The sequence below is a fragment of the Rutilus rutilus genome (genome assembly GCF_951802725.1).
Source record: "Rutilus rutilus genome assembly, chromosome: 25".
Classification (NCBI taxonomy): Eukaryota; Metazoa; Chordata; class Actinopteri; order Cypriniformes; family Leuciscidae; genus Rutilus; species Rutilus rutilus.
The window spans coordinates 14,092,020-14,114,046 of record NC_140229.1 but is presented as its reverse complement, the minus strand read 5'-3'; the positions used below and the strand labels follow the sequence as shown (position 1 = coordinate 14,114,046).

General features: G+C 38.2%; 1 protein-coding gene across 1 annotated transcript; it reads left to right on the top strand.

The window, feature by feature from the left end:
- The first annotated feature begins 2,776 nt into the window (after window positions 1-2,776).
- Window positions 2,777-21,549, top strand: ehd1b (EH-domain containing 1b). The gene is made up of 5 exons (XM_084400919.1): window positions 2,777-3,524; window positions 7,631-7,728; window positions 17,276-17,688; window positions 19,826-19,990; window positions 20,147-21,549. Exons 1-5 carry the CDS (start codon window positions 3,124-3,126, stop codon window positions 20,666-20,668), a joined length of 1,599 nt encoding a protein of 532 aa, XP_084257045.1. The 5' UTR covers window positions 2,777-3,123; the 3' UTR covers window positions 20,669-21,549.
- Window positions 21,550-22,027: the final 478 nt, after the last annotated feature.

Here is a 22,027-nt window from a genome sequence, read left to right as displayed (position 1 = left end):
AGCATCCTTACCAATGCATGATAACATTCGGGTGCAGCTCAATCAGCTTCATACCTTCCCTTGGTCGGACAGTAAGAACCTTGGTTCACTACATTGGGACACTGATGACTATTTCCGCCGACCTGACGTCCTCATTGTAGGCTACACTACTGTATGAACAACAGCAGAATGGTATCTTTCTGGCATTATGTTTTAACATTATTTAAGGTACATTATGATAAACACTTTGCTTATTACATAGGCTATGTGTGCAACATTTCAGCCAAATAAATTATACATGTTTGCTAGATTATGTTCATTACCTGTCTACCCAGCCAACATGTTTATGTGGGGCCCATATGGGTTACAAATGGGCAACAGGGGTACAGAGTGGGCATGGGCTCAAAATGGGCTTCTTATCTGGGGCCCATATGGGTTACAAATGGGCTACAGGGGTACAGAGTGGACATGGGCTCAAAATGGGCTTCTTATCTGGGGCCCATATGGGTTACAAATGGGCTACAGGGGTACAGAGTGGACATGGGCTCAAAATGGGCTTCTTATCTGGGGCCCATATGGGTTACAAATGGGCTACAGGGGGACAGAGTGGATATGGGCTCAAAATGGGCATCTTATCTGGGGCCCACTTGGGTCAACTAAGTAGGTCCAACATGGGCAAACCCAGATGGGCTCCCTATGTGAGACCTAGTCAGTTCACTAATGGGAAATGAGTAGGCTACATACCCAGCCAGCACATGACCGACCTTCAACGTTGAAATATGGTTGAAATAATGTAAGTTTGTTGTTGAAAAAGATTAACAAAAACCATTCTAAATCAACGTTGACATTTTTACAAGATCCCCAGCCAACACATGTGGGGCCCAAACGGGCTGCAAATGGGCTGATATCCGGGGCTCACCTGGGCTACCCAACTGGGAACCCAGCTAATTTTGGTTTTGTTGGCCACGGATTCACGCGCAAACATTTACATCACGTTTCCCAATTCACGTTTCCCAGGTCAACGTGGATTCATCCGCAGACACCAGAGGACAATCTGGACAGAGCCTGCTAGCGATGTATGTTTATGCTAAAGTATAATTAAATAATCGTTAGAACTTACGTTCCCTGGTTTTCACGATGCATTGACTATTTAGAGAGCGAATGTTGGAAGGATTTTGCGATTGAATTTGTGACCACCCTTAAAATGTCTGACTCCCTGTTCAGTGCCCTGACTATTAAACTAGGGAGCTGATTGAGATGCACCCTGGGTTTATTATAAGTGCAAGCTGCAGTTTTTGTCGTCTGCCGTTTTAAAAAATCAAGCTGGATTCCTATTGGCAAAAAAAAAAAAAAAAATCGTTCTGAAAGTGTGTCGTTATCATTTTAGTTGTGGTGTGGACTTTCCCTTTTTTATAGGATAAGAACGATTATTAAAACTTTTCAGTTATCGTTCTCATTAGGCCTAGTTATTATCCTTGGTGTCAACAGCCCTTTAGTCACACATAAGCCATTGAAAAGAAATCTTACTCACTGACAAAATATTCCACTCTGAATCCAAAGCCAATTTCCTGTAAATGTCAGACTTCTTTCACTTTCAGTTTTGTTTTGCCCAGAGTTCCCCCCTGAAAGGTCATTAGATATAGGAATAACTCTAAGACTAAAATTAAGCTTACAGCCAGTAGCCTACATTGCCTCTAGACTGAACAAACATGGCAGATAAAACAATATTAATTGATTATTGATTTAAAAATAAATAATTAAATTAAATAAATAAATAAACAATGGGTTTGTTTGTTTGTCTGCATCCCATTCTGACACTCGAAGAACATAAAGCTCCGGGGAATTCCTGCAAACTACATGAGAACTCTAAAAGAATAATTGTCAAAATGAAAGAATTCTTTCATTTTCACTCTCTGATACAATAGCTGAGCCACATGAGCCAACTCACAAGAGGCCTCTTTATAAAGACGCATCTTTTGCTTTTCTTGGTTGTTTTACTTTTGTTATTTGTAAGGCCTAAGCACTTCTAAATAATTTTCATATCTAAAGTTTCAGATTAAAAGAACATTACAGAGTCTTCATTTGACATAGTGGGTGATGACTGTCAATTTCTAGGACCCTCTTATGAAAGTGTCAAACTTGGCACAGACTCAGAGCAGCATCTGTCTCTCTATTCCAGGACAAATATAGCAGTCAGCCAGTTACATGCTCAAAAGAAAACCCCCATCCCATCCCCCAAAACAGGAATATCACTGTCCTTCCCAAAGTTTTTCATGTGAGGTTCATTCATACAATATTTTTGGCATGAACAGATGGCATTGATTTAACCTGTTAAATTGGCTTTATTATATTATATTATATTATATTATATTATATTATATTATATTATATTATATTATATTATATTATATTATATTATATTATATTATATATATTATATTATATTATATTATATTATATTATTAGATTAGATGTTGTGGAATAAATTTCTATGCAGTAATTTATGGCCTCTAAATTATTCATTCATTCATTCATTCATTCATTCATTCATTCATTCATTCATTCATTCATTCATTCATTCATTAATTCATTCATTCATTTTTTCAAACAATTAAAAGTTAAGGTTATTACAATCAATATAAACTTTATTTGTTAGAAAAAAAAGAACGTCAGCTGTGTTTCACAAAACCCCAATTTGGGGAGGTGGTGATGGAGGGAGGGGCTTTTATTTTGGAAGTTCCCTTGAGTTCCGGTCCATAGTAATGTATTAAAAATGTTGTTGGGTCGCGAGCTCTCTCACTGTCACGCGCAGAGTGCTCGGACTGTGGGAGGCTGGGAGCAACTCAAGCGGCTATAAAAGAAAACGATCTCCTGCAAGTCAGGTCGTAACTGACGGGACTAAACTAACTTAAGTCTGATTTACTAAAAAACTCAAAGTTAGCAAAATATAAATGAATGCATAAAAAGACAACAGTTAGTGCTAGTTGAACAGCTGACAGGACCAACCCACCACGCTGGCAGTCCGCTGTATCTGACATTGGACCGTTAACGTTAATTCATTCGAACCGCTGGATTAAACTGCCTAGAAACTAGCAAAGAACTTGTAGTTTATTTTACACAAGTTTATTTTTCACATTTTGCAACATGTTCAGCTGGGCGAACAAGGACGGGAAGAAAAAGGACCCCGAACTCTTTCAGACTGTTTCTGACGGGTTGAAGCGACTCTACCGGACCAAATTATTTCCATTAGAAGACACGTATCGCTTTCACGACTTCCACTCTCCGGCTCTAGAAGATGCTGATTTCGATAACAAGCCCATGGTGCTTTTAGTGGGCCAGTACTCCACAGGGAAAACCACTTTTATTCGTCATCTCATGGAGCAGGATTTCCCCGGGATGCGCATAGGCCCCGAACCGACCACCGATTCATTCATAGCGGTGATGTACGGGGAACAAGAGGGTCTGATCCCGGGCAATGCTTTAGTGGTTGACCCCAAGAAACCCTTCAGAAAACTCAACGCCTTTGGAAACGCCTTTCTGAACAGGTGAGATCTTCATTCATTAGCTACACTTTCTAACAACCTTCTTTTTTAAAGATAAACACATTCTGAAAAAGTGCAGTGTTTACAATAATCGTGTCTTTTTCAGTTGTTTTTATCTCAGGTTTTCTTTGCTGAGGATTGCAGCTTTTCAGGGTGTTGTCTGTCAAGAGGTTGTCAAGTTTTGTATTTCATATAACGTTACTCCGCATTACTTTTATGAAATGTAATGATAGGAGCCTTCTGGACATTAAAAGGGGTGAAGGTGATTCATTATGTTCATGTTGTACTGAAAATGGAATCTCCTGCCCTTTTTTTCCCAGCATACTTCTGCATGCTGAAGTCGCCAGCTGTATTGCAAGGGTGGAGCTTTAACAGTAGTAAAGCTGAATTCTTAACTGGTTCACCACCGGTGTTTTATATCATTGATGAAGATTTGATTAGCCTAAGTATATTACATACTTTTTCCTGCTTTTTACCACTCACACTATTGTAATACAGTCATTTATATGTCGTTTAACACACACTTTGACAGCCAACATCAAATCACATGTTCTCTGGCCTGCAAACGTGTATGTCTGTCAGTTTAGACTGAAAGACTGATATGATTTGCTTTATTGTAATCCTCACAAACCTTTATTACTTTTAGATATAGTTCTCACGCCCAGAGAAAAAGTCTTCAAGCTTTTGAACCTGACATTAAAGCTTTACCTGAACTCAACTTTAAACCTTTATACCAGCAAAACTTTCCTTTTCAGTAATTATTGAAGATATTAATACACATTTTGTGTGCATAAAATTTCTTGCTCGTTAGTCTTTGGTTCCCTCTTCGGAGAGAAACGTCAGCTGACCCTGGTTTTGACAGCTGCAGAGGCCTTTAAAGGTCTTTTTAACAAGCTCTTGGGGAATGGGGCCCTCCATAAGGAATGACGTGAAAAGAAATGCGTTGACATTTGTGATAGTGTATCAGTTCAACTCACAGTTGTCTTTTCAACATGTTACATATGTGACATGAGCAGAGATGGGTGTGTCTTCTCTCAAGGACTAGGACTAGGACTACACTTTTCCTTTGACTTGTGCTTGTTGCAGATATGAGGACTTACCAGAACCCCATGCTGGTCAATGCTTGAATTAGAGGGATCATATTATGCATGGATCATATTTACACCCCAACAGGCCTGGGCAGGCAAAATACGTTTTATTCTACGAAAATGTCCTTTCAAAGAAAATCTTGGAATACTTTCAATTTGTGCAATAAGTAGGCTGACTAGTCAATCATGAATGGGAGGGGAATAGTTAAAGATTTCAGCCATCTCCTTGACCGTGTGTGTTGTTTTAAGGTCAAATCAGATTTTCTTGAGAAGCTCAGTGTAGTCATGAATTGATCAGAGACTTTTCTGTAGGTGCTGCCCTATATGTTAAATCTGAGATTTGAGTGTTTTGACACTTGTTTGTGTGAATATTGTTTAATTTTTTTAAATAGGTTGGCAAGAGGTTAAAAAGAACTGACTCGGCTAAGGCACTGCACAGATAATCTGAGGAACTGACTCAGCAATTTCAGTGTTCACTTGTAAAAGTGTCCCCCGTTTGCAAATATATGACCCCAGCTTCCTTTATATTATGCTGATTATTGCTTATCAAGCATATTGAATTTTCCCTCCCAGTATTTTGCACTCTGACCTTGTCGGAGAGGTTCAAAGGTAGCTTGAAGGTCACTGGTGAGGTATCAAGGGTGTGTGCGCGTGCCTTGTGACTAGATTTTTAGTACATATTAACCTTGTTCCAGTAGTTCAGTTAAACATGTATGCTCCGCCTTTGTGCTGTTGTCCCCACTCTCCCTACTACTCATGTGTAACTTGAGTATGCATGCACTTTCCCCTCCTGTGCAGCTGCATTCATCATTTTCCCTAGGCTCTGGCCTGTATTGAACCATATAGCTGGTTGCAGATTCTCACCACTGTAGTGTTTGTCAAACAGTTTTCCCAAGAGCAAATGTATGCACGTCTAAGCCCTAGGCTATATGGTGTTTTAACCTCTACTAGGGTGAAGATTAATTACATTTACAGTTATTGCTGTAGTTGGTTGCCATTCACTCTTTGGTGTTATGCATTGAAACATGCTCCGTAACTGCTGTCTATCTTACTAAACAGGTTTTTCTTCTGATATGCATCTCTGTGTAGACATCTTGATTTGTGTCTTTGTCAGCTTGGTTTCTGAAATTTTTGCACACCAAGGAGTCATCGAATCAAAAAAGGCAATACAATGATTTCTTTTTTTAGTGGTGTTTTTGGTCCTGGAAGTCCTGGAAGCAGCTGGAATTTTACATTTTTCTTGAATAAACTACACACGGGGAAATGAGGCTGAGACATTACTCTCCCTGAATATTTAACAACACAGGCTAATTAGGCTAGTTTGTTCATATGCAGTCCATACTTACTTAGGCTACTAGAAGTGTATAGACCGAGTTTTACTCTTACGGTAAGGGTAGGGAGTCGGGACACACTAAACCGACACCAAAGAACTAGCGCTGATGAAAGGCGACTGTGTTGTCGCCTTGATTCGCCTGCGTCGGGGCAAAAAAGCTGCACTTGAACACACTGAGAGAACTGCAGCCAACTGTCAACTAGCATGCATGTTCTGCGCCTGCGTGTAAATGAGACAACGGTCTAATTCTGCAGAAATATTCATCTATATTCGTCATTCAAAAAGGGAAACTGACGCTGCAGATTCACATACCGTAAACAAAGCAGCGCTTGCTTACCGTTTTGAATATCAGTCCTGCTGATCGCTTTCTTTATTCCACTCAGCTCATGTTCAAAATTAGAACATCTGTACCATTTTGATGACTTTGCTTGCTGTTTTGCCAATATTCTCATGCATTCACTAAGCTGAACAGCCAATCAGAGTTCTCTCTCTCACCGACGGCCTGACACCAATTCTACATGCTGAATCGGCCCAAAAAAAACAGACGGCGTCCGACTAGAGCAAACGGTGCAGAACACACCAAAAAAACTATTTCGCCCGACTAAAACGGCTTGACGTTGCCCGATGGCCGATTGTCGGCTTGGTGTGTCCGTGGCTTAAGTCTGTATATTTTGGTGTCAGCCTGCACCGTCTCCGTGTGTTAGCTTTAAAATAGCCATCTGGCAGCGGAACGAGCCTTAGTCTAAACTAAGTCTAAACTGAACCAAACTTACTGTGATACTTTTTTCAGTATTCTTTGACTTATATAAAGATTTATTTGAAATAGAAAACATAAATGTCTTTACGGTTACTTTAAAAAAAATCAATTTATTGCATTGCTGCTGAATAATAATAATAATAATAATAAGTGTTAAGTTCTTTAAAAACAAATCTTACTGACCCCAAACTTTTGAATGGTAGTATATAAAGTTGCATCATGCAGAAAATGAATTTTAACTTCTGCAGGATGTTTGCTGAACCTCTGAAGCTTGACTTCAAAAACAGGCTAGTAGTGTTTAGATGTTATCAGTTAACTTTAAATTATGTATTGCTCAATTCTCGAAAATAAACATGTTGGATTTCTGGATATATGGAAGGAAACATGTCTCTGTTCTGGCCCTGCTTACTTTATGATTTACATCAGCCATAATGACACACACTGTCTTTGTCAACTGGCAGCAAGTCCTGTAACGAGTGTAATGTATGCAGAAAGGAATTGTGGGATGTGATTTGCAGGAGTGAAGGTACCCGCATGTAGAGAATAAGTGATGGCACCCTTTCTGGAAAAATAAAGGGGTGGGAATGAGTAAAATACATAACGGGGAGCACAGAGGGAGGGGGTTTGAGGTTGAATATTGTTTTTGTATGACTAAAATGTGCTGGTATGTTAACGCCATGGAAATAAAAGCATATGGGTTGGCACATAAATGAAGAACGCACAGAAAGATAAGCTGCAAACATACGGTAATGGAAAAGCTGAGGTAAGAGTTGGAATGATAAGATTTGGCGAGAGAGAACGAGAAGGGAATTCCTTCCAATCAGTCATGCTGCACTAAAAACATTACTGCAAGATCACTAGGCCCAATGGTGAAATGTCTGATTTTTTCAAGTATCTATCCTTTTTTTAATGTTTGATCCTCTTCTCTCAGGTTTGTATGTGCTCAGATGCCAAATGCAGTGCTGGACAGCATCAGCATCATAGACACTCCGGGAATTCTGTCCGGAGAGAAACAGCGGATCAGCAGAGGTATGTGTTTTGTTTTTTTAATTTCCTCTTTCTATAATTGCCGTCTTCACTTCTTTTACCATCCCCTGACTTTCCTTCCCAGAGTTACCACAACTTCATACTCTTTGTCCTATTAATACAAGTGCCATTTGCATAGACAGCTGTGAGTGTGTAACATATGTCCCAGGCAAAGGAAGTGAGGTTAATTTAGTTAGCTTCTGCATTATGGGAGTGTTAAGAGGGATGTATTTTTAGTTCTCCTGTTTACATTACAGCACAACAAACCCACTCTTCTTCCAAAGGTTTTTTTCCTGTAGGAAGGAAGGGAAGTTGAAAAACTAATTATTCTATAGTGACAATGCAGACTGTCCTTTCCCATCAAATACTGTGATTTGGCAAGAACAATGGATTTTCTAAGCCCTCACTGAAAACAAAAATGGTGCTAAAATGTTCAAATAGCCCTTAGGCAGCGTGTTTGATGGTTAATTGCCCTTAAGCAGCACAGGAGATAAGGTACAGGATTTTTGCTTCCCTAGAAGTATAATTGACTAGTCTGGACCTGTTACAGGCTCAGAAATGACAATTGAGCATGTTGGTATGTTGTTTATTCAAGAAAACTCTAAGAGAGCATTGTGTGTGTGGTAACCGGTGTCACGTTAAGACTCTTCCTGTGCTTGTCTATCTGCTGTGGCGTGTGTGTGTGCGTGCGTGCGGGCCTCTCCTTGGCTTTCCCTGAAGACCATGTAAATGTGATCAGAGGGTGAGTGGCATCTACAGATAACAGTCTGACAAAGAGGGGCGACCGCTCAGGCCAGGAAACAGACATTACCGCGGAACAGAGAGGGCGTGGTAAGGACGTACAAATTAGCGGACTGCGCGAATGCATCCACGTTCAAAGATTCAGTTATGTGTTACTGAGCATGTATAATGTATGTGTGTGAGTAGATGTACGTCGGGTCCACAACGTACAGCTTTATCTCACTTTATTTAGGTTTACTTTCAAATGGGCCGCACCCTATGGTCTCTGATAAGCAGAGCTTGGCACTGCCTGGGCGGATGTAAAAACATCATTAGTGAATGGGAAAAGTATTTCCAGGCTGATACATAGTTGTATAAGCTTGTGTGAGATCATAGTATGCATCCCATGTACTGCACTCTGAACTTACCCCAGTGATTTTCACACATGGTTTAAGTCACAAGGTCTTAGGCTCATTAAAAAGAGCAAGAGAGGTAACAGCTCTACACCAGAGGCCAGGGTTACTTTCTCTTTGCTGTCCTTTGCTCTTCTTCTCTCTGAGGCAGAATGAGAGCCATAAAGATTGATAGTGATGATGAAGGCATGACGACTGAGATAATTCAGACTCTGGAGACAGGACACAGCGAAGGGTCACCTGATAGTCACCACAAAGATTCTATTGTATTAGATTGCCATGAAATGAATCGATTTTGGATAAAATGAAGGATTTTGAGATGTCCATTAGTGCTAATGCTTGATATGTGAAATTACATCTTTGAAACATTTTAGCGAATGAAATCAATAATTATTGAAATTGTTTGGTTATTAATGTTACAAAAAAATTATATATTAGGATATATTAGGCAGCAAGTGGACATTTTGTCCTCAAAGTTGATGTGTTAGAAGCAGGAAAAATGGCCAAGTGTAAGGATTTGAGCTAGTTTGACAAGGACCAAATTGTGATGGAAGGAACAGTGGTGAACCAGCAACAGGGTCATGGGCGGCCAAGGCTCATTGAGGCACGTGGGGAACGAAGGCTGGCCCGTGTGGTCCGATCCAACAGACAGGCTACTATAGGTCAAATTGAAGAAGTTATTGCTGGTTCTGATAGAAAGGCGTCAGTATAGACAGTGTGTCACAGTTTGTTGCGTATGGGGCTGCATAGCTGCAGACCAGTCAGGGTGCCCATGCTGACCCAGTCCATCGCCGAAAGCGCCAACAGTGGGGCACGTGAGCATCAGAACTGGACCAAGCAATGGAAGAAGGTTGCCTGGTCTGATGAATCACGTTTTCTTTTACATCACGTGGATGGCCGGGTGTATCTACGTCGCTTACCTGGAGAACAGATGGCACCAGGATGCACTATGGGAAGAAGGCAAGCCGGCGGAGGCAATGTGATGCTTTGAGCAATGTTCTGCTTGGAAACCTTGGGTCCTGCCATCCATGTGGATGTTACTTTGACACGTACCACCTAAGCATTGTTGCAGGCCATGTTGTTCACCCTTTCATGGAAACGGTATTCCCTGGTGGCTGTGGCCTCTTTCAGGCAGGATACTGCGCCCTATATGTATGTATGTATATATACACATATGTATATAAATTGTTGTGGTCAGAATTATTGGCACCCCTGGTAAATATGATTAAAGATGGCTGTAAAAATAAATCTGCATTGTTTATCCTTTTGATCTTCCAAAAATTTGCAAAAGTCTAACCTTTCATTGAAGTAAAACAATTGGGGGTGGGGGTGGGGGGGGGGGGGTAAATCACATTATGAAATAAATGATTTTCTCCAAAACACGTTGGCTATAATTATTGGCACCCTTTTATTAAGTATACTTTCTGCAACCTCCTTTTGCCAAGATAACAGCTCTGAGTTTTCTCTTAAAATGCCTGATGAGTTTGGAGAACACCTGACAAGAGATCAGTGACCATTCCTCCATACAGAATCTCTTCAGATTCCCAGATCCATGTTGGTGGTGCTTTTCTTAAGTTCAACCCACAAATTTTCTGTAGGATTCAGGTCAGCAGCTTCATTTTGTTCTCAGTGACACATTTGTGTTGATTTTGATGTTTGTTTTGGATTGTTGTCCTGATGGAAGATCCAACCACTGCCCATTATAAGATTTCTAGCAGAGGCCGTCAGGTTTTGATTATTTTTTTTTTATCTGTTGGTATTTGCTAGAATCCATGATACCATGTATCTTAACAAAATGTCCAAAATTCTGTAAGAAATTGGCCCACAATTGAATCTGGTCCCTTTTGAAGTTCCAGTTGTGTCTGACGACTGAATATGCTGGAGTTTTCTTGAAACCCTCCCAAACAACTTGTGGTGATGTAGGTGCTGTTTGATAAAAAAAAATTAGGCTTTCTGACCCCAAGACTCAAGTAATCTGTGCATTTTCCAGCTGTGATCCTTGGAGAGTCTTTGGCCACTCAATCGTTCCTCCTCACCGTACTTTAGGACGTTATAGACACATTTTCTCTTCCAGACAGATTCGTAATATCTTTAGTTGATTGGAACTTCTTAACTATTGTCCTGATAGTGGAAATGGGAATTTCCAATGCTTTAGCTATTTTCTTACAGCCACTTTCTGTTTTGTGAAGCTCAACAATCTTTTTCCGCACATCAAGTATATTTGTATAGCGCTTTTCACTATACAGATTGTATCAAAGCAGCTTCACAGTATTAAATTAAAATAATACAACAAGGTTTGTTTCTAGTGGAATTTATTGATTGATAAAATCAAATTAAATATCCCCAGAATATCCCCAACTGAGCAAGCCAAAGGCAACAGTGGCAAGGAACTGAAAAACTCCATCAAGTGACCTAATGGTGTCCTAAAACTCCATCAGGTGACCCAATGGAGAAAAAAAAAAACCTTGGGAGAACCCAGGCTCATCACATCAGAACTATATTCTTTGGCTTTTTATTCATTGTGATAAATGATTAAGGGAATTTGGCTATTGTGTTTCCTCATATTTATGCTCCTGTGAAACAAGAAGTTATAGTGACAATTTCATGTTCTAGTCACCCTGTTGTGCTTATATATATATATATATATATATATATATATATATATATATATATATATATATATATATATATATATATATTTCAGGGATATTTTACTCATAAAAAATTCTAGGGGTGCCAATAATTGTGGCCAACGTGTTTTGGACATTTATTTCATAATGTTACTATAAATATACTTTAATGTACTTATAACTGTTATAACTGTTTATTTTCCCCTGAAAGCTATTAACAAAGCTTGTGGTGCGTATGGAAAGTCCGTCTCTTCACAAAATGCATTTATTTAAAGATTCTGCCTCTTCCTCTAAAGCTTCCTCTTTACTGATGTTACAGTAATTGAATGTTAGTGGAGGGAAATGTATAAGGAAAGCCCTGGTAGTGTCATTATCTAAACATGGAAAATGTTAGTATTTGGCTCTTATTTCAAGTCCTACATAGGAAGAATTTACAACAAAACGGACAATAATTCTAACACGTAAAGTGCTAGTTATTTCCTTGTCATAGATCGTAATGTGGCTTGTAGCCAGTTACAGTCTGAGGTCAAGTGGATGTCGTGTGTGAATACAATATCCTAACAGCAATAAGTTTAGGAGGAAATCTGGGCCTGTCTGAGAATAATGGGATGATCAGTTTTGTAACTGATCTGAAAAACATGGATATTCAGGAATGACAACTATTTGGACATCTAGCCACAGTCATGCTGTTCTTTGGAAGAGGATGAGTGTGCTTGCTATTTAAATGCAGTCCTTTTCTCTCTCCGCATTTAATAAAAAAAAAAAAAAAAAAAATCTTATCTCCTCCCACTTCATTCTTCACAGCAATGTGGTCTCCATATTGTGGTTCTGAACTCCTGCACTGACTTTCTAAAAGAATAGATCAGTGAGGACTGCTTATAATAGTTTTGATAGCATGCCATGTTTTAACTTTCAACCTTAAACCCTAAAAATGTCCTGCTCATTCGTAGACCTTTTAAGGTCAGTTAATAATCTTCTGAAGTCTGCTGACTTCACATCCATCCCCCTTCCCCTGACTTTGCAAGCAGTAAACGACAAGGCACTTCAAAATTATGTCTATATAGACATATAGACATACTGTTTCAAGCTTCATACTGGGCTATTCCCAACCAAATATTTTTTCCTTCCCTAATTTTCAGATCCTATATCTTAACAAGAGATGGTTTTAGTATTATAAATAGGGCTGCAAGATATTAGAAAAAACTGACATTGCGATAATTAGTTTTTCTGTGATATATATTGCGATATGAAATCAGTTTCACCTGATGATTTAAATAGTTTTATTTGTAAAGAATTAATTATTCTAGGATGATTGGGGTAAATTGGTAGAAAATAATAAACAAATAACAAGCAATATATGAATACAATAGAACAAAGACAGACTAAGCCGTGCTTTTGTTTTTCAGGTGAATAAAAAGTACAGACATTGAATAATCAAATGTAAAATAACACTCTATAGTCTTCACTGTATAAATTAAATATATATATATATATATAATTAATACAGCTTATCTTTGTTAAAGCTACATAAGGGATTTTCTCTTTCTCTTTTGTTGTTTGATTAATTTGGTGTGACAAACAGTTGCGGGTATATTGGACTGCTGTCACTTTAAGACAAATGCACATATCCAATACCGGTAATGGCCATTACTGAACCTCGTTGAGACGGGCATTTTGACTTCATTTTCCGTGCACATTTCCGTTCAAGTACAAATCGATAAGAAAGGGAAGGGAATTCGGTGTTCACGAACTTCATGTGCTGTGTGCATGGCTCTGTGTGTGCACACAAAATAGCGCTCTTGATGTTTAAACTGACAGGACTTAAAAACACATGCAAATGATAAACTCACTCTATGATGGGTAAACTTTGCAATTAAAACCGCGGGGCAGCTGGCCCGTATGGATCACGTATCAACTACGGACCCTATACTACATTGCACATCCTGCGATGTTGCGGATGCGCACATCGTGATATCGATGCTAAAACGAAATGGTGCAGCCCTATTATATCAATTAGTGTTTGTGATTGTGGAAAACAGAATTCTCATTCATATAAGATTACGATTTATATTTCAAATAAGTCAAAATATAAATTTTATTTTTTAGCTTTTTTATTTTAAATTCCGTGAATATAGAATCAAATTCCATTGTGATCCCTTTATGTGTGCACTTTATTCATTTGTTTTTTCCCTAAATGTTGCTCTGCTCCTTGTCTTAAACTGTATAGTATTCCACAGGGCTCTATTCTAGTACCTCTCCTGTTTACTGTACACAGTGCCCACATTTAATTCTTCAATGCTTAGGAGGCTTTGCTGCGTGTCAATTTTGATCACTGATAGCATCCCATAATGCTTTACTTAATATGCGTATTAAAGCACTCTTTTTTTCTCTCCTGAAATCACATCTGTTGAGACTGATGAACATTTTATGTCAGTGGGCTAGATTTAGTGGCTGTGCAGTTTTCAGGGCAAGCATTATGCCTTTTATCACAGGTCCATGTTGCCATCTTCTGTGTAAATCAGTGCCTTTTATTATGAAGAGTGTACATAAATGATAATTCTAATGACTTATTTAAAGCTTGGTGAAACTGATCCCCTGAGAATGTGCTATTGTTTATGTAGATCATTACAGCAGATTTCTCCATTCTTCCTCTCCCTGTGCTTTCCAGGAATTTGTGGAGGTGCCACATTTATATGTGCTGGTACTGGAAAAGGATAGTTTCCTTCCATATACAGATGAATGCTCACAACTTTTCCAGGCCCCCTCCCATAATTCTCACATGTATGCTGCTGATATAATATAATAGCATATTACTATGAAATAAATTGTTTAATTCAGTTTTCAAGGATTGAATGGTATGTAACATAGATAAAAAGTCTCTGAACCCACTGATTAACCGTCAAATACAAGATGTCTGTTGGATTAGTAGTTGATAGTTGACCAGAGTAATGATGCTAAAAATGCTGCTTTGCCATCACAGGAATAAATTACATTTTAAAATATTATTACAATAAAAAAAAAAGAAGTATGTTTGTTATCTGTTTTAATATATTTCACAATATTATTGTTTTACTGTATTTTTGATCAAATGCAGCCTTGGTGAACATGAGACTTCTTTCAAAAACATTAAAACAATCTTACTGACCTTGAACGTATTCTCCAACATTTCTCCCCTCTGATATTATGGCACTACTGTCAAATGTATGACGGTATTACAAAGAGAGAATTTTGAGGGCTGTTTTTATTTATTATGTCCATGTCAGAGCTGAAAGACAAAAGCAACATAGCCACCACAATCCTAAACATTTAATAGTTTGTAGCTGTTCATCTGGTCTAAATCAGTGTTCCAGTCGACACCTGTTAAGCAACATTCACAACTGTTTCAGAAACAGCTGCTGCTTAATATGTTATGAGCAAACCTTTTTGCAGAGATGCTGGAGGACAAGGGCTCCCATTACTAAACACTAAAACCTCCCAGTTATTTATTGACATTCGCATTAGATATTATATAGTTTCTAGGGTCTAGGTACAAAAACCAGGGGTTAACCTTTACTTGAGTGCTTGTTAAATTACATCTATGCATGCTTTCATATCTTGTAGAGTGTTCTTGTAATGTTTTTTTTGTTTGTTTTTTCAGGCAGAGAGATTGTGGGTCAATGTCTGGATTAGATTTTAGCAGGGTGGAGGCAATACTAAAATCTAAATGACAGCCATCTATACTGAGCCAAATTTCTTTCTTTTTTCTTTTTTCTTTTCCTTTACGGACATTAAGTCCAACCTTCAGACCAGTATGAACCAAATGCCTATTTATGGTGGTTGGATCTTTGTGTTGGTTGTAAACTTTAAGTCCCAGCCCTGTATTCACTGTACATAATATGCACAAAACCATCATCTTTATAGATAGCTGGTGTCATTTATTTTCCAAACAGCTATATTTGCTTATCTGCGTAGTTTCCTCGGTCATTCATTTAGTCTGTTGTCATTCATTTGTTTGTGCATTTGTTGTTCATTCAATTCATTTGCTTTTGTTTGTTCATGAATTGAATGAATCGTTTAATGATGCAACTGTATGTTTGTAACCGTAACTGCATCAGCAAGAGGAGGATTAAATTAGTCTTGATAAAATTGTCTTGCTATTTGCAATTCTGTAATTTCAATTTATTTTATTAAGTGCAGCTTTTGTGTGCCCACTTGCACATATTTTAGTGCAGGAACAAACACTGTTACTATGGCATTCTTACATAAACAAGGATATCCCATAGTTTACACAAGGATATGCTTTTGGAAAGTGTTAGAAGGAAAGTAAGCAAAGAATTGGAAAAAGCCATACCATTAGGGAAAAACAGATAAAAAATTCCATCCATATGAGCTACCTCTGCTGTCACAGTCTTTACCAGCCATATTAATGTGTATATGTATACACAACCAGCTTATCAGTGTCTGCTCTGAATGTAAAGAAACTCGTGAAGAAAATGGATCCTATTCAGAAAGAATGCTGATTTAGATGCATACAAATAGTTAAACATTTTTTATCACATTATTTACTAAGTTTACCAAATTACTGCATTTCTGGTACACACACAAATTCAATTAAGGTCTTAACAGTTTTTTTGTTTTTTTATTGTGTTGCATTGTATTTCATAATGGCCTGTTTCATTAGTATTGCTATGATATGAATATTGTGATGGATAACTGTCAATAAAGCAGAGTAGTGTATCCGTGAAGTCACGCCCATGTTGGATTCAGATTCAGATTTCACATCCTGCTGACGTTGACACAACTGTTGTGAGCTGGGACACAGTCTTTCCTGTCTTCCACACACTCTACACAATCCAAATATAAATTGGTAACTTCTGTCTCAGTAAGTGAGAAGTTGGGTTGGAAATTCTTTAGCTTTAGCATGTGTATTATGGCATATTGAGAAATCTCTGAAGATTAATCCCTCAAGATCTCATAAGTAGCTTTTTGGAAAGACCGCTGAATTTGTCGAGTCTAGCAATATTAATGCTGACCCTTGTTGAAAAATGTGAATGCAAAAAAGACTTTAAAATTTTTTAGACATTTTCTTTTAGGTATTTTGGAGTGCACAGACTTTTTTCCATTACCACACATGCGTTTCATATCCCAGCATCTTAAATTTAGTTTTGACACATCGTCATCTCCTTGGCTACTGTCAAAATATTTGACTCCGATTTCCATTGTTCCCTGTGATCCTTTTAACCATACAAGAAAATAACCAAACATGGGGAGAGGAAGGAGTTTCTGTGGGACAATTTATTCTCTTTCCTGTTTGCCAGCGTGAGTGGACGTGATGTCTGTTCGCTGTAGTTGACCAGAAGTCTCTTCATCTGTTTTTTTTCCCCTCATGTTTAAGGGCAGCTGTACTCCACCCTAATGAGCCAGTAGCGGTGTAGTGCAAGATAAAAGGACGGGATAAAAGGAGATGGGTTCTATTACGTAAAGACTTTCCTTTGACAGCAAAACTCACACATTTTGTATTGTGTGAGTTTACCTGTTAATGGATTTCTGCTTGTTTGTAGTGGTATTGTTGAGTGATATGGGCAAGATCAGGAAGTTCTAGGGTCAAATATCTGCTGACTGATGTACTGCCCTTTATCTGGATGAAAAGATAAGTGTTGGGTTGTGCTTTATAAAGAATGCTCACATACACAAACAAGTTCCCTTTGCATTAAATAAACTGAATGACTATTTATTAAGTGGATTAACTTTTTTGTTTGATAAAAAGCCTCGTCTTGTATTAATGTCATATCCTTATCTCTGTTTCAGGTTATGACTTTGCTGCTGTGCTCGAATGGTTTGCTGAACGTGTGGATCGCATCATTCTTCTCTTCGATGCACATAAGTTAGATATCTCAGACGAGTTCTCTGAGGTGATCCGAGCTCTGAAAAACCACGAGGACAAGATGCGGGTGGTGCTCAACAAAGCTGATCAGATCGGGACCCAGCAGCTCATGAGGGTCTATGGCGCCCTCATGTGGTCTCTCGGTAAAATCGTCAACACCCCAGAGGTCATCCGAGTGTACATTGGTTCTTTCTGGGCTCAGCCTCTCCTGGTTCCTGATAACAGGAAACTGTTTGAGGCAGAGGAACAAGACCTTTTCCGTGACATCCAGGGACTTCCACGTAATGCAGCGTTGCGCAAGCTGAACGACCTCATCAAAAGGGCACGTCTTGCCAAAGTAAGAAATTAAACCTTTTATAGTTAGTTACAAAGTTCTTTGAATGTTTTTGTTTAGATTAGTAACCTGGTGTGTGCTGCCCTCATCACTTTATAAATTGATCCAAGTTTATTGTCTAGGAAGTTTTCCTTTTATATATACTTTTTAAAGGGGTCTATTTTGCTTTTATACATTTTCAACTTTCTTTAGTGTGTAATGTTGCTGAAAGTTACAGAGCACCAAGTCCTCTCTAAAGAGATTTAGGGCCCTTTCACACCTACCTTGTTTGGTCCGGACTTTCGGACTTTTCAGTTTGGTCCGAATCAAAATTACAGCTGTGAAACCTCCCCCGGACCACCAAACAGACGAAATTTGGTCAGACGAAAAGAGGTAGTCTCGGTCCGGATCAAACTGAACAAAGGTTTGGTTCGTTTCTAGTGTGAAAGCATTTTCTGTATGGTTCGGACTTTCGGACCATTTACAGGAAGTTCCGGTGGTTCCCGCGTAGCCTAAACAACTGAAGAAGAATGTTTATGTGCAGTCCTGCCCACAGCGTTTCTTCCAGCTGATTCGCTCGCACACACACACACACACACACATTTGTCCTGCGTCCTGCCGGCGATGATAAAATGTTCGCGCAACGAGGACGTTCATTTGGCGAATTTGAACTAGCGTCGAGTATAGTTGGTGCTGCAGGGAGTAATGCCGTAATAATAACAGTAGGCTGTAGTGGCAACGATATGCGTCTGTTCATTCATTCTTGACACGCTGACGTCAGACGCACATCCGTTTACAAACCAATCAATGTTAAGATGCAGCCCATATAGATGATGACGACAGGGCGCAAGTACGTCATGTAAAGTTCTTTAGTGCGCTCGCATAATTGCAATGTGAAACCAAACCAAAACTAACCAAATGTATACAATGTATCAAAACATGAACTTTGGTTCGGACCTTGGTGCGGACTTTCAGGTGTGAAAGGGCCCTAAATTTCTATATCAGTAAGCACTGTTTCTGAACTCCCGGAAACGCCTCCCATTGCAGTCTTAAGTTTTCTTCTGGGAACATATACATCACAATATTCTTCATTTAAATAATTCCCACCTAAGGTATACACAATAAAGGGTGGCGAGGCCTGGTTGAGTTGCGTAGTGTGTTGAAACTCACTGTTATGGTAAGGGGAGTGACATTTCCAAAACACAACAAGCGGTTGACCAATCACAACACACTGGTCGAGGCGACCAACCAGAGCACATTGTGCTCTTCGGAAAGAAGAGCTTCATAGAGACAGGAACTTAACAGTGTTTCAGACAGACTGGGAAGAGTGGCACTGCACTAATTTTAAAATGTGAAAATAATTTTAAAATATAATTTACATTTTTTTACATTTTAAATGTGAATATTACTTTTTAGAAAAAGCAGTTTTCTTTTTAAATATATTTTTTTATATATAGTAATGTAATATATTCCTGTGACACAGCTGAATTTTCAGCAGCCATTACTCCAATCTTCAGTGCCATATGCATATGCTGATTTGGTACTAAAGAAAAAAACTGTTCAAAACAGTTTTTGTCGTTTTTTTTGTTTGGAAACCATGATCCATTACCATTCAAGGACACATTAAAATGATTAAAAATGACACTAAAATACATTTATTATGTTACACAATATTTCTATTTCAAATAAATGCTGTTCTTTTGAACGTTCTTTTCATCAAAACATCTTAAAATGTATTAATAGTTTCCACAAAAATATTTAGCAGTGCAAGTTTCATTGATTATTATTTATTTATTTTCCTTGAGCCCTAAATCAGCATAATGATTTCTGAAGGATCATGTGACACTGAAGACTGGATTAATGACGCTGAAAATTTCAGTTTTTGCCACCAAATGCAATAAATTTAACATATATTATTATAATTTAAAAATAACTATTTTCTATTTTAAAAGCCTATATCACAATATTACTGTTTTTACTGTATTTGATCAAACAAATGCAGCCTTGGTATGTATGTATGTATTCATTATTATCATACATTTTCTTGTATCATTCAAGTCTCTCTCAAATTGACAGATTGCTCATATGTAAATTGCTCAAATATCAATATAACACAGATTTATTTTAAATATTATATGTTATGACAATGTTTTCTCTCCAGGTTCAAGCCTACATCATCAGTGCTTTGAAGAAAGAAATGCCAAATGTTTTTGGGAAAGAGAATAAGAAAAAGGAACTCATCGCTAACCTGGGTGAAATCTACACAAAGATTGAAAAAGAACATCAGATCTCCCCTGGTGATTTCCCTAAACTCAGTAAAATGCAGGTATGGAAATGAAAATATTTAGCCAAATATTTAGTTTTGTAACAATTTACCCCCCTGTTTTATTTTAGTTACTAGAGTCAAAGTTCCAAAAAATATTATCTCATCCTCTAAGGGTAGAATATGCTTTTTTGACATCTTTGTTGTCCTCGTCATTAGGAAGTCCTTGCTGGTCAGGACTTCACTAAGTTTCAGGGATTGAAGCCCAAGTTGCTGGAAGCAGTAGAGGACATGCTGGCCAACGACATTGCCAAACTCATGACCCTCGTTCGGCAGGAGGAGGCTGCCATGCCCAGCCAGTCTGTCCAGGGTGGTGCCTTTGAGGGCACCATGAATGGACCCTTCGGGCATGGCTATGGAGAGGGTGCTAGTGAAGGCATTGATGAGCTGGAGTGGATAGTGGCGAAAGACAAGCCAACTTACGACGAGATCTTCTACACCCTGTCACCTGTCAACGGGAAGGTCTCTGGTGCCATGGCCAAGAAAGAGATGGTCAAATCCAAACTGCCCAACAACGTTCTAGGAAAAATCTGGAAGCTCGCTGATGTGGATAAGGATGGGTACCTGGATGATGAGGAGTTTGCCCTAGCTAACCACCTCATCAAGGTTAAACTGGAAGGTCACGAGTTACCTGCTGATCTTCCTGATCACCTTGTGCCTCCTTCTAAACGAGGACTGTAAACAATTTGGGAAAATAAATGTTATCTTTGAGCCAAACTTTGTAGAGGTTATGGATATGGGTGGAAGGGTGGGTCTAGAAATATGAAAATATATAAACAGAATTTATGATATAATTATACAGTATGCATTAACTGCAGAAAAAGAGCCAAAATAGCTTTTAACTTATCTATCACTACAGTTTGACATTCTCACTAATATTATCTTCTTTGTTCTTGATAGACCGGTAGTTAGGAACCTAATCAAAACTTTAAAAATATAAATAAATTAGATGGCATCCTGTTATCGTATTTCTCAAATGCTAGATGTAGCTAAATTCTATTTAAACATGTATAACGGCAGGGAGAGGAGTCCAGTGTGACCAAAATATAGGCTAATACTAGAAATCTTTTAGAGGCATTTACTTGTTCCAGATCTTTACAATGATGCTGCTTCATACTTGCAAGGAGAAATGGTTCTTTTTCATTCTTACACTCCATTAACTTTGCTGATGGTTTCAGGCTATTCAGATTTATCCTTTGAAACTTTCAGTTAAACAGTTTTGTCCAGTTTTGGTTTTACAATTTGGACTGGCCAATTTGACCATTTTTTAGCACTATAAAACATCGCAAAAAACAGTGCTGCATTTTTGTATTGTATGTTAACTGGTGTTGCATAATCAATCGTGATGGTTCAAAACAGATTGTCTGTGACAAGACGTTCAACAGACAGAGACTTCTACTGTATGATCTGTGTCAGTGATATAAGTAGCACCACCATTGCATTGGTCTCTATATGTTCTTGAGTGCCTCACCCTGCTACAATATCAAAAGCTTTTATACACTATAAATACTGTTCATATGTAAAAAAATTGTCTAGTTTGCAATAATAAAAATCTACCACAAGCCTGCCTGTCTTCTCTTATTTTTCTATAGAGTATTTGAGGAATTTATTAATAGATTTTTTTTTTTAAATAAATAAAAGTCCTCATAAAAGGATTGTAAGTTGAGAGAAATTCTAAAACTATGAGCAATATATGTCCTGAATAGCCTACTAGTACACTGTCTTTATATACTCATGTGCTTATACTGAGTGTGTGAATGATTACGATGCCAGGGGCCGTATTCACAAAACATCTTAAGGCTAAAAGTAGCTCTTAACTTGCAGATTTGGAAGAAACTCTAAAAAATAATGGCCGTGTCAGTTCTAATTTATTTCTCTTGGACTATTTCACAAAGCATTTTAGTGCTAAAGCCAGCTCCTAAATCTGTGAAAAATGTCAACATTTTTATTTTAAAACCTTTATATGAATATGGCATCATGATTCCTCTTTCTACTTCTATGATTAAATCACTGACAGATACCCCTCCCCATCAGCCAATC

What these genes read in the sequence shown, in the direction of transcription:
- ehd1b (XM_084400919.1), top strand. Translation starts at nt 3,124, where the DNA reads ATGTTCAGCTGGGCGAACAAGGACGGGAAGAAAAAGGACCCCGAACTC. An exon ending in AAAGGGCACGTCTTGCCAAA is followed by an intron (nt 17,689 to 19,825) that starts GTAAGAAATTAA and finishes TTTTCTCTCCAG; the next exon opens with GTTCAAGCCTACATCATCAG. An exon ending in CTAAACTCAGTAAAATGCAG is followed by an intron (nt 19,991 to 20,146) that starts GTATGGAAATGA and finishes CCTCGTCATTAG; the next exon opens with GAAGTCCTTGCTGGTCAGGA.